The 13,179-nt window shown below is 40.6% G+C and overlaps 1 protein-coding gene across 5 annotated transcripts in view; it reads left to right on the top strand.

Annotated features, from left to right (window-relative positions):
- CTPS2 (CTP synthase 2) overlaps positions 1–8,659 on the top strand; it is a 113,738-nt gene extending 105,079 nt beyond the window's left edge. For all 5 annotated transcript variants that reach the window (XM_042242575.2, XM_015104807.4, XM_027962798.3 and 2 more), the window contains 2 exons: positions 5,663–5,773; positions 7,099–8,659. In XM_042242575.2, the coding sequence (XP_042098509.1) occupies positions 5,663–5,732 (70 nt within the window). In that variant the 3' untranslated portion in view covers positions 5,733–5,773; positions 7,099–8,659. The remainder of the gene's footprint in view (positions 1–5,662; positions 5,774–7,098) is intronic.
- Positions 8,660–13,179: the final 4,520 nt, after the last annotated feature.

Here is a 13,179-nt window from a genome sequence, read left to right as displayed (position 1 = left end):
AGTTTAAAAACCAAGGGGAAGATTTTATATAAGGACAAAGAAGCTAGCTTGAAAGGATTCCTGCTGGCCTCATTTGGACAGTTTGAACATCAAAAACAGTAATGACAAAATTGGATTATAACACATTATATGTTTTTAAAATTACGTAATAATACTCAGAAAAAAGGGCCAATTTAAAAAATGTAGATGCCACCCCTGATGTAATAACTGAGTCAAATAAGGATCATAAGTGGATGCCAAAACCACTAGATGAAAAGTTTTGGAAAATGGGATATTCATATGTTCTCAAAGTATCACCTCAGTTTTTATTAATTACAGAAGCTTGTCTTTTGAACTGAACACCTCATACCCAATTTTCCAAGTTGCATGGTGCTCCTACTGTTGATGGCTGCACACTTTAGCATCTACTCAATGCGCCACATGTGCTGGAGCTCACACCACCCCAGCAATGGTGCTGGGCACAAGAGAATCAAGGACTAGTCCAATAAGAACACATGCCCTGTTCTGGGGGACTTATTGGGTAGCTTAATGCTTCTCTACATTTTGAGGCTGACAGATCACCTTCCAAGAAAGTGATGAAAGCTGTGGACCCACTTCCTGTAAAAGGGCACACACATAGCGATTGGAACATCATTTCCCAGTATTCATATCCCAGAAACCTCCCATCCATCAATATTCTTCTAAGAGTCTCCTCAGATACAGACCCTCAGCTAAGATGGTTTTTATAAAAAGGGGATGGCAATAGTACCCACTTCACAAGGTAGTAACGAAGAGTGCATTTTTTTTCTAAATGGAAAGCACTTAGCACAGTGCCTGGTCTATGGTAGGAAATTAAATGGGAATTATTATTGTGCTATTATTATTAATCTCTTGCTGCTGAAAAGCCTCCTAACTGGTCTCCATGCCTCCACCTTTCCTCTTCTCAATCCACCTTCTGCTGGCAATCTGATGGAAGGCAGTCTGTAGCCTGTTAGGATGCTGCTGCTGCTGCTGCTGCTGCTAAGTTGCTTCAATTGTGTCCAACTCTGTGCGATTCCATAGATGGCAGCCCACTAGGCTCCTCTGTCCCTGGGATTCTCCAGGCAAGATGCTGGTTCCCCAAATGGTTACTGATGATGGCCATTAGAGGTGGGTGTGGCCTCTCCGCTGATTAGATGTACATTTCTCCCTCTAAGGCATCCTTATCCCACTTAGGGTGATTCTTTCTCTTTGACTAGGAGAATAAGATACTCCTTTTTCCCTGTGTGAATCTAATGTGCATTTTCCAGCACTGTTTTAAACTTGGAATCACCTTGCTTTTTATTTTAACTTTTGGTCTGCATGGTTGATGTTGCCAGGGACCATTCTTGCCATATAAGGTGCAAATATTTTATTTTTGTGGGGATAGTATGGACAAACAGAGCAGGTGCTATGGGTTTATTTTCTGGATATGCCACTTCCTGGGTAATTTTTTCCAAGTCCCCACTCCTAAACCTCAGGATCTTCATCCTTTAGGGTTGCTGTGAAGAACAGTTGAGATGGTGCTTTGTAAACTTTCAACTGATATAAAAATACTATTTTCCCCCCATGTTACATTTCAAGCAAAAGTGAACTGGAAAAGAAGATTCTTTTTTGCTTTCTTTTTCAACAGCTTTTTCAAACATCTTAAAAACAGCTCCCCTGCTTATTGTTGGATTCCAAAACCGTACCTTGAGACTGTTTCTTGTAAAGTACTGCTGATAAGCAACATTTGAGTATGCCTTCCCTAAGGGATTAAATGTTGCTGAAAAGGTGCTCTTTATTGATCGTGATCCACTGCCCGCTGATGATGTGGTGTCAGCCAGGGATGGAGTTAATACTGATAGAGACTACTGTGCTTTTAATGTCCTGCCAGGGTTGTGCTCTGCCATTTACTATTCAATGCAAGACTCATTCAAAACATATTAAGTTATTCATTCTGTTGCTCTTATATTTTATGGCTTCCAGGGGCTCTTTGAGAAGGAAGTAAGTATAGTGATAACAACGCTTTGGGGAAAACTGTGTGCATGGCAACCTGTTTTAAAACATGCTTTCTCTACATGAAATAGCTTTTGATATAAAGTATTATAGGAATTTATGCATGCTGGGGATCTTAAGTATGCTATTAGAATTTTTTAATTCCAACTACCTCTTTTTTTTTTTTTTAATGGAGAAGAAATGGTCTAACAGCCACCTCAGGGTAGCAAAGAAGGTGGACTATGTGAGGCAGTGCTCTACCGTTGCCCTGGTGCCTTGGAATATGTTTTCTTCTGTTAGGACTTATTAGGAACCAGGAGTCTTTGACAAACAAATTTGACTATGACAAGCCTTTCGTTTGTCAAAGAACAACATGGCAGTAGACCACGGCAGTCAAGTCTTGTAAGTTGAGCCAGTGTTGAAGGATGGCAAGTCCTGTGTGTTGCCGCTGGTGATTTTGATTTTGTCTTGGAAATAGTACAGTAAACAGCTTTTTAAAAAAGAGTACTTCCATTATTTGGAGGGTACTTGCATGCATGAAGGAGATTTGCTGTGATTTTGACTGTATATAGCCAGACCTTACAAAAACCTTTCCTAGTGAGTGACAAGACGAACCATTGCATGGTGATTATGGTTTGTTTTTGCTAAAACCATTATTCATTTGTTCTAAATCAGTGCTATCCAATAGAACTTTTTTTGCAGTGGTGAAAATGTTCTATAATCTGCACTGTCCTTATGATTATGTCAATTTTAATCTCTATTTTAATTCTAGCATTGGCAAAGTTTTTATATATTTGTGTGCTAAGTTGCCTCAGTCATGTCCAACTCTTTGTGACCCTATGGACTGTAGTCTGCCAGGCTCCTCTGTCCATGGGATTCTCCAGGCAAGAATACTGGAGTGGGTTGCCATGCCCTCCTCCAGGGGATCTTCCTGATCCAGGGATCGAACCCATGTCTCTTATGTCTCCTGCATTGCAGGCGGATTCTTTACCACTGAGCCACTGGGGAAGCCTGATATATATATATATATAGGTTTCTTATTTATACATAGAAGTGTAATATTTGAAACTAGGAATAAAGAATGCTTTTACCTTAAAAGGAAAATCTGCACTGTCCAGTATCACAGCCACCAACTACACATGCCTGTTGAGCGCTTGAAGTATGGCTCAGTGTATACACATGAGGAATGGAATTTTAAATTTTATTTGGTTTTAGTTGATTTAAATTCAGATAGCTACTGTGGCTTGTGGCTGCCATATTGGACAGTGCAGGTTTAAAACTGTTTGCTCCTCAAATGTAACAAGACTCACATGAACAGTTCCGTATTCTGTGGCCTTTCAAAAAATTTAACATGTAAGAGCCTAATATCTAATAACTCTCCCCACTGAGAAGTGTGTGTGTGTATACAGAGATTATTTAAAGAGATAGGTTAGTCTTAAGATAGAGCTGAGATGTCTTGAACTAAGTGAAAATATCCCCAGAGAAGTATATCTTATGACTTAAGTCTACTCTGTTTGAAACAGAAATGAAGCCCTAAGTCTTACACGGCACAGATTTTATTACTTTTGCAGGAGCTGTTGCTGTTCTGCATGCAGAATTGTGTTTCTAGCACTTGTGTTTTGCTGGCACATGACTTGCCATAAAATTAGCACGCTTAGCAGTATTGCATATTTTGAGAATTTTGTTCTTGAGTGTTGTGGTTTATTTGGTTGTTCTATCTCCGCCCCTGAACACATATGAAAAAACGAGTGAGCCCAGTCATTTGCCTTGGAGCTTCCCTTTGTTAGGCTTACCCTGTGCCATATTGATGCATTGGCAGAGTTTAGGGCTGATAGCCAGCAGACAGGAAATGAGAGCCATTAGGTTAGACCCACCCAAGTCCACTTGCTAAAGTGGGTAGGGAATTACTCTTGGTACAGGAAAATCATGCACTTGGCCATTTTCACTGCTTCTTTATATTTCCATAATTTTTTGAGAAATATCATGTTATAAACATATAACCCTCATACAAGCAATGGCTTATATTTTTGTGTAGCTTCAGAGTACATTTGTGCAGTCTCTTTTGGCCCTCATAACATTTTGGTGAGGTGGTGTAGGTATCCTTACTAATTTTTTCTGGACTCTCAAGGGGTCAAGTGACCAGTCTGAAGGTACATAGCTAATAACTAGTATAACCAAGAGAGTGAGGGATGAGATGTGGGCCCACCCCACTCTTTCCCGAGTTTAGCAGCAGGGAAGGAAGCTTGAACTACTTGAGAAAATGGAGTTCATTTGGCCCTTTGGAGCTTCTCACTTGTGGCATCAGGGTATACACCTTGTGGGCCCACTGTAGCACACAGCTGAGACTTGAACTTGTGGCCTGGGTTAGCATGATATGGGGATTCTGGCCCCACCTCGAACAAGCTGTGTGCCTGGTGAATCACTTGAACATCTTTGACTTTCATTTCTTCTCACATAGGAAGTTGAGTGCATCTTCCAAATCCACTTTTGTTGCAGAGAACCAGAAGGGACTCTGTTTGTCTAGTGAGAGTGCATGGATAAGGATATATCAACTTTTCTGGGTTCTTTTTTTGAAAAAATATTCTTTGGTTTTTATGTGTTTTCTTTATTGAAAACCCTTTGATAACAGTAGAAGTGGTTTTCCTGTATTAAAATCTAACTAGGAGATATTTTCTACTCGATAGTTCATCTAACAAATCTTGTCTTTTCTGCCATTCTTGAGCTTTTTCTTTGTCTTCTCCATACTGTAGCCCCACCCTCCCCCTTTCCAGTATTTTGTCCAGAAGTCAGGGAGGAGAGTGATGTTGTCTGTTATGATTTTATTTATGTATTTATTGATATTTACTCAATATGCTTAGCATAAATCTTTGTTTTCTAGCCTGTCAGCATAAGGTTTCTCCAATTGCTTCCTCTCCTCTCTTTTAAAAAAAGTGAATTTTGAACTATTATGGAATTCAAACTTCTGTTGGTATAAGTCAGCAAAACCTTGGCCAAGGCTAGGAGTAGCTCAGGCATAAAACATTTAGGTCCTGGCAAAGCCATCTTCATAGATCAGTAGAGCTCTTGAGGTTGATCAGCCTGCTGGTTTACTTGGAACCAAGCAAGAATCTTGAAGTTCTTGTTTGTTTTATAGACAAGTTGTCAAAGTGAGCCTGTGGCTTCAAGTCAAAGTACAATTGTAGGCCTATCTCGTGGAGAAGCTTTATTTCTACAGAAACCCAAGATGGCAGCATCTATGTCAAGACTGAATACTACATGTAACTCGACGTAGTTGGAGCAACACATAAAGTTTCTAATTTGAAAACAGCAAAATTGTACAAATTATTTCTCAAACCCTTGGACCTATGAGAATGCTTATTGAAATGGAAAACTTCCATGCTGTTGGCCTATATTAGTGGTCTTCAGAAGGTTATACATTTCAGTCTAAATTGAAATGCTTTTATAATTTTTCTAAGTAAAGTACTTCCTATTTAAAATAAAAGCAAAAATCAATTCCTCTGACAAAAGAAGGAGACCATTGGTTATGGTTGAATTAATGTCTTCCTGGAGTGACTAAGTAGTAGTATTAGAATACTCCTTAGCATTTTCTCTGAGTGGGGGGTAATTATGGAAAGTGTTTGGGATCATAAATAGAATAATTGTGCAAAATTTTTTACATTTTGCTGAATCAGTTCATCTTTTGCTCTAGTGACAGATACAGTGATGCCAGTGATGACAGCTTTTCAGAGCCAAGGTTAGCTGAGTTGGAAATCAGCTGAAACTGACCCATGACTTGGAATCACCAGGACAACCTGAGAGGGTGAGGTGGAACCTTGAAGTTCTTGTTTGTTTTATAGACAAGTTGTCATCTTGGTGCAGAAGGGCGCATCACAGGACTCATCTCACAGGATCCTGGGATGCTCCTGTTTGACTGGCATAGTGAGCAGAACAAACTTGACAGCTGATTATGCTTCTGGTATCTGGAACAGCCCTGAGAAAGCTAGTAGTTAGGAATGGGCACAAGGCCAGGAATAAGGATATCTGAGCACCTATAAATGGATACATGGAGACTGTGGTGGTTAGAGTTACAAGAGTGTAGCTGAGGGGTCAGCAAACTTGTACTGTAAAGGGCCAGACAGAAACTGTTTTCAGCTTTTCAGGTCCTGCAGTGCCTTGGAGATGGAGAGCAGGCTTGGACATCCACGCATAAATAGGCAGGGCTATGTCCCAATAAAACTTTATTTCCAAACACAGTGTGTTGATCCATGATCTAGGTCACTCATGAAAAAGCAGATTTCCTTAAATTTGTAGAAAATAAAGTAGTGTTTTCTTTCTTTGTAGGGAGATGTCAGAGACTGGCTTAGCTTCCAAGGGCAGCTTATATCCCTCACAGCTCCTGGAGGTTTTATTAGAGAAGGTAGCAGCCTGGCTGGCTTTATTCCATTCACACTCACAGGCTGATGCTGCTTGGACATCCCTAGGGGTAGGGCAGGACTTAAATTGTTCCTGCTCTTTAGTAGTTCAGTTCAGTTCAGTTGCTCAGTTGTGTCCAACTCTTAGTGACCCCATGGACTGCAGCACGGCAGGCCTCCCTGTCCATCACCAACTCCTGGCACTTGCTCAAACTCATGTCCATCGAGTCAGTGATGCCGTCCAACCATCTCATCCTCTGTCATCCCCTTCTCCTCCTGCCTTCAATCTTCCACAGCATCAGGGTCTTTTCCAATCAGTCAGTTCTTCGCATCAGGTTGCCAAAGTATTGGAGTTTCAGCTTCAGCATCAGTCCTTTTAATGAATATCCAGGACTGATTTCCTTTAGGATGGACTGGTTTGATCTCCTTGCAGTCCAAGAGACTCTCAAGAGTCTTTTCCAGCACCATAGCTCTTTAGTAGGGACAGCAGCTTTTGGAAAATTTGTACAGAGTCAGTCGCTCCAGTATGATTTCTCTTCTTATGTCACTTAGGGGCAGAACATTGCTGTTCACCAGGGAAGGCACATCCAGGTTTGTTTAGGTTTACCTCAAACATGAAGCCTTTCAGAAGCAAACCAAAATGATGTAAAGATGAGTTTGAGGTACTTTAAAGACTTATATTATTCAGCTTCTGATGTGGCTAATATGTATATTCTTTTTTTTTTTTTTCAAGGCTCTGAAGTAACTGAAGCCAAGATGAAGGAATTATCTGATGAAATCACCACATGTAGAATCACTCTGTTCTCCACCAAACATGGGATGTCCAGCCTCAAGGGGAATCTAATAATACGTACTTCAATAAACCAGAATCAAAGGGGTGGTTTTCTTTTTCCTCCAGAGCCGACCTTTGGTTCTTGCAAATTTCTTCAGCAGATTAAACATTTCCCAACCATCTCAATGGACAGAAAGTGTTTTGTTGTTTTGTCTGGCATATGGTGACGTCCAGGTGGTAAGGAAGGATCCAGGTAACAGAGGCTTCTCCAGGCTATATGGGAAGGCTGGCAGGGCACAGACAATGCCTAGTTTTGAGTCAAAAATGAGTCTTTCTGTTACCTGGAATTCAGCCACACATTTATATGTGGCCCAAGCTTATTTCAATTTCTCACTGTTTATTTCTACTAAAAAGTGAAATGAAACAGGTCCAAGACTAGGGTTGGTAAGTAAGGCCCTGGCCTCAGGCATTGAATTTAAGGGAGCATAAAAAAATTCAGGAGTCAAGATCAGTAACACACACACACACACACACACACACACATTTAATTGAGCTGAAATTCACATGACATAAAATTAACCATTTCAAAGTGAACAATGCAATATCGTTAGGTGCATTCACAATGTTGTGTAACCACCACCTTTATCTGGTTCCAAAACATTTCCATTCCTCCAAAATAAATCCCCACACCCATTAGCAGTCACTGTCCATTCCTCCCTCCCAGCCCTCCGCAACTCCTTTCTATTTCTGTGGATTTGCCTATTCTGGATATTTCATATTAGTAGAATCATACAATATGTGGCCTTTTGTGTCTGGCCTCTTTCACTGAACTTGATGTTTTTAAAGTTCATCCACAATGTAGCCTATGTCAGTTCTTTCGTCCTTTTTATGGCTGAATAGAATTTCCTGGTATGGATTAGACTACAATTTGTTTATCCAGTCATCCATTGATGGGCATTTGGGTTGTTTCTACCTTTTGTCTTTTGTGGATAGTGCTTCTGTGAATAGTCCTGTGTAAATAATTGTATTTGTTGTTGTTTTTGCCACACCGTGAGGTTTGTGGAATCGTAGTTCCTTGACTAGGGATCCAACCCAGGTCCTCGACAGTGAGCTCAGAGTCCTAACCACTGGACCACCATGGACGTTCTGTAAATAATTGAATATCTGTTTGTTTGGCTTTTTCTAAAGCTCTTTTGGTAAACAGTTATACCTAGGAGTGGAATTACATATGGTAATTCTATTTGACTTTTGGAGGAAGCATCAGTAGTATTTTAATGTAAGATTTTTTTAAAAACCAAAACTCATTTTAAAAAATTCACAAAGAGCAAAAGACCAGATTTTAAAACAAAGATAGGATCTAGCCCTGCATCTCCTTCACCTGCCCCAGTCTCCAGCCGGCTGTACAACGTTCTTATCCAGTATGCTTCCTGATTTCCCTGTTGAATGTGCTTGCAAAGACTTAGTTGTTGCTTACATTTGAGCCTTCTGAAACTAATATAAATATTTTAACTGCTCACTTGAATTTTTTTTGTGGTTGTCTTTGGCCTTTAACTTTTTTCTCTTAATGCTGTAAAACATTATTTTGTGAACTGCTACAGAAAATTCATCTACCAAACACGCAGAAATGAAATGAATACTTCTGGTAAACAAAAATATTAAAGAGCTTTAGGGCGCCACTTGTGAAAATTACAGCTTGAAGATCACAAGAGGCTCCAAAGGAAAAGCCCACATGGAAGGTTAAAAGCTGGAATAGGCCTCCTAGAGAGAGGTACGTAAGCACTGAGGGGATTCTTGAACAGCACAAGGGGTAGTCGGGCTTCAATGGGAGTTTACAATTGTAATGATTATGACTTCTAAAATAACTTATAATAGAGTGCTTACGCTTTGGACTAATGATGCATGTAAATAGGACCGGAAGGAAGGGCACTTAAAAACAACAAACCAGCCTCTTTGTTGTTGCTACAGGAGATTTTCTCTTTTGGAGACAGTCGTTGAACTTGGAATCCAGTGAAGCGCAGAAAGGTGGTAGCATGCCTGCTTAGAATAGTGGAGCAGCCATGGCCGTGAACACGTAGGATGTTATTATAACTCACTCATTTGGCAAATAAGTCCCCAGGATGAGTAACACCTGGTGTAGGCGCTGGGGGAAGTGAAGCAGAATCTGCCCCCTGCGTATGTCTCTTTGGCAAAAGGATTATTTTAGGCTGACTTTAAAGAAACAGCAGACAAGGAAAAACTTTGAAAACTGAATAGAAGTTGCCCTTTTAAAGAGACACTTACGTTTATAAGGGAAACCTCCATGACTAAATCTCTGGAACCTCTTCTCAGTGGAGAAGGCAGTGACTTCAATCTGCATAACAACCTCACCCTGGATTCCTGGGCTTTGCCTCGTCACCTCCCCTAAGTGGCCTCTGCCACAACATCTTTTCTCTTTATCTGGAGATGGTAGCAAAGGTGATGGTTTGGGCTGTTTAGAAGTTACTCAGTTTTCCTGGGTCTCTTCGATGTCTACAGCAAGTATGTATGCTATTAAACTGAAACCAAGCAGGACCCTCCTGGATACCAAAGACTTTCCATGTCCTGTTTCTTGTTGTGGAAAAAGGCTTCAGTGTCCTATGCTTTCCCTGGGTTCCAAAGAGTAGACTCGGTCAGTTGCTAATTAGGAAAGTGAGAGGATGCAGAAACAAAGGACAGGCAGTTGGGCAACAGTCAGTTCAGTTCAGTCGCTCAGTCGTGTCTGACTCTTTGTGACCCCATGGACTGCAGCACACCAGGCTTTCCTGTCCTTCACCAATTCCCGGAGCTTACTCAAACTCATGTCCACCAAGTCAGTGATGCTGTCCAGCCATCTCATCCTCTGTCATCCCTTTCTCCTCCTACCTTCAATCTTTCCCAGCATCAGGGTCTTTTCAAATGAGTCAGTTCTTTGCATCAGGTGGCCAAAGTATTGGAGTTTCAGCTTCAACATCAGTCCTTCCAATGAACATTCAGGACTGATTTCCTTTAGGATGGACTGGTTGGATCTCCTTGCAGTCCAAGGGACTCTCAAGAGTCTTCTCCAACACCACAGTTCAAAAGTATCAATTCTTTGGCACTCAGCTTTCTTTATAATCCAACTCTCGCATCCATACATGACTACTGGAAAACGATAGCCTTGACTAGATGGACCTTTGTTGGCAAAGTAATGTCTCTGCTTTTTAATATGCTGTCTAGATTGGTCATAGCTTTTCTTCCAAGGAGCAAGCATCTTTTAATTTCATGGCTGCAGTCACCATCTGGAGTGATTTTGGAGCCCCCCAAAATAAATATTGGGCAGCAATAGTTCAGTGATAATACAGAGCCCTAGTTCCTCTTCCAGGGATACATGACAATCTGATGCTTATCTTTGAATTGTTCTGCAGGAACTGAGGGCTTCCCTTGTGGCTCAGATGGTAAAGAATCCGCCTGCAATGCAGGAGACCTGGATTCAATCCCTGTATCAGGAAAAATTAAGACCCTCACCCTAGTGATGGATGGTGACTAATTGTTGAGCAGAAGCAGATCGATTGTTGAGCACCCCAGATAGATTGAAACCAGGTTGATGATGTTGACTCCCAAAACATTACCCTGTCGCTGCCTCACAAACCAATCAGAGAACTGTACATGAGCTGATCACACATGCTTTTACCCCCTTTTGCCTTTGAAGACCTTACACCCTGGCCAGCCAGTAAGATGGATCTGAGATTAGCCTACATCTCCCGTCTTCTCTGCTGGTGGCCTCTCAATCAATAAACCTTTCTCTGCTCCAAACTCCAATGTTTCAGTTTGTTTGGCCTCAGGAGACATATGCACACAGTCTTTGGTTCAACAACAGAATTTGTTTTTCTCCTGTTAATCTGTTACTACAGAAAGTTCTCAGTCAAGAACCTAGAAGGGTAGAGGCAAAATGATTTTTATTCTCCTGCAGAAGCAACTTACCCTCTTGCACTGGACCTTTTCTTCGGGGAAGGCAGGCTTTACACAAATCTATAGGAAAATAAGCATTTAATTATAATTGTGATATGTTCAGGGAGCTATGAATGTTAAAGACAAAGACACTTATGGGAGAGTGTAAAATGGGACTCTCTGACAAACTAGTGAGCCAAGAAAGGCCTTTTGAGCAAAGCAGGTAAATGTTTTACACAAATTTGTGCTCCTGGTCTTACAGTGCAAAAATAGTGGGCAGAGAGCTGCAAGATCCAGTGGGGGTGTGGTTTCCCAGACTGGCAGGCAGTTGGGTCAGCGGTAATAGTGTTTCACTGGTGTGGAACACCAGTGATCACCTGCTTGGTATCAGACCACACTTTTCCTTTATTGAAATTTGGATTGAACTGAAGCTGAAGGGACTCAGCTTCTTTGTTTTCTCCATAAGTTCTCTAGCTCCATTCCTAATTGTCAACATTGGTTGCTGTATTTCTTACTTGGACTTTCTGTTTTGTTGTAGTAAGAAGTACCAGTTATATGCACATCTGTGCTCTGTTAAGGTCAGTGCCAGACATCGACACTCATCACAGTTTCCCCATAGAGTTGAAGTTCTGCACCCTGAAGATGCCATACAAAATGAGGGGAGGCACACAGAGACAGCCCCAGAAATCCAGAGTTAGTGAAATATTGCCTGTGGGTTCTGTGTTAGTGTTTTTGGGGTTTGGTTGAATTTCTTGAATGGAGCAAGAAAGAGCTCAAGATCATATAGCAGCATTGTGTCTGGATCACTTTCTCCCTATGCTGCCAAACCCTTCTGAGAGTCTCCCTTCTAACTCTTTCACTTGTGGATGGGAAGATGTAGGATTCTTTGAATCTGCAAAATAGAATCAAACTTGTACTCTTAGGGTCAGTGGTAAGGAAGTAGGCTCTATACTCATAATTAATCGAGTAGCATAGTCAGTACTAGCCAGAAAGTTAGCTCTGGGCAAGTAACCAGCCTCTCAGTTCTGAGGTAGGCTTTTCTTGAGTGATACCATTATTTCATTTGTGTTTACATTTGAATATGGGTTTATTAATAAGCCAAATATAATGAGCTTCTATTTTGCATATATCTCACTTCTTCTATTATCAATAATAATAGGTGAGCCATTTTGAAAAACAGCTCATGTGATTGTGACTCATACTGCCCTTGAACAAAGCAACTGGATTTCCATCTTAATTTGAATTTTGTTAAACATCAAGGTTTTTCACTGGTCTAGTAGACATCCTACCCTATTTCTACATAGGCTTTCCACGTGGGACATACAGATACTGATGGAAATATAAATTGAACTTTTTGAGCTGCTTTTTGCTATGCAGCTTTTGGTCTTTTAGGTTTATGCCCATGAATATCTCTAAAAGATAGTGGCAGATTCTATGGGGCCCACTTTCTATCCCTAAAACTTCTTTGGTATTACCTGCTTACTCTGAGAATACCAGTGCAAAGCTGGGGAATCTAGTTGGCACTGTTTGGTTATATAGTTCATTTATAGCCTTAATGCTAAGTTTTAAACTTCCCTTCTTTTTCTTGAACAGAAATTGTTTTAAAAATAGAATATTGCTTTAATTTTTTTCTGGGAGAGACTAGGATTTCAGATAATATGCTGGGAGTATTCTGAAGAGTTAGATAAAAGCCTAGAACCTGGGGTTTGGGGCCAATGTCCCAGTAAACTAAACTTTTCCACACTGAATCACCCTTTCAGGGAGATCCTTTGAATTAGAGAATTCTCATCATGTGCCACAGGCCAGGATGATGAAACTACTTGTTATAGTGGTCACTTCTGTAGAGAATTTAATGGTAAGCAGTCAATATGTAGTTAATTTAGATTATCTGCATTTCTGGAATAGCAATTTCTAAATTTACTTGCACAAGTATATATTATTTTAGTGTCCAGTTTAATAAGTATGGAGACTCAGAAGTAATTTTTAACTCAGAATATGACTTCTTTGTTGCCACCATTGATTCTTACCTGGAAGATTTCTGATAGGAGAGAGTTATTTGTCGCTTTTGAAACACTGTTACTTTCCTGGGTGAGTATCACAACTCTCTGATTTTATATA

This window comes from Ovis aries, chromosome X (genome assembly GCF_016772045.2).
Source record: "Ovis aries strain OAR_USU_Benz2616 breed Rambouillet chromosome X, ARS-UI_Ramb_v3.0, whole genome shotgun sequence".
NCBI lineage: Eukaryota > Metazoa > Chordata > Mammalia > Artiodactyla > Bovidae > Ovis > Ovis aries.
This window is presented reverse-complemented; position numbering and strand designations above follow the sequence as displayed.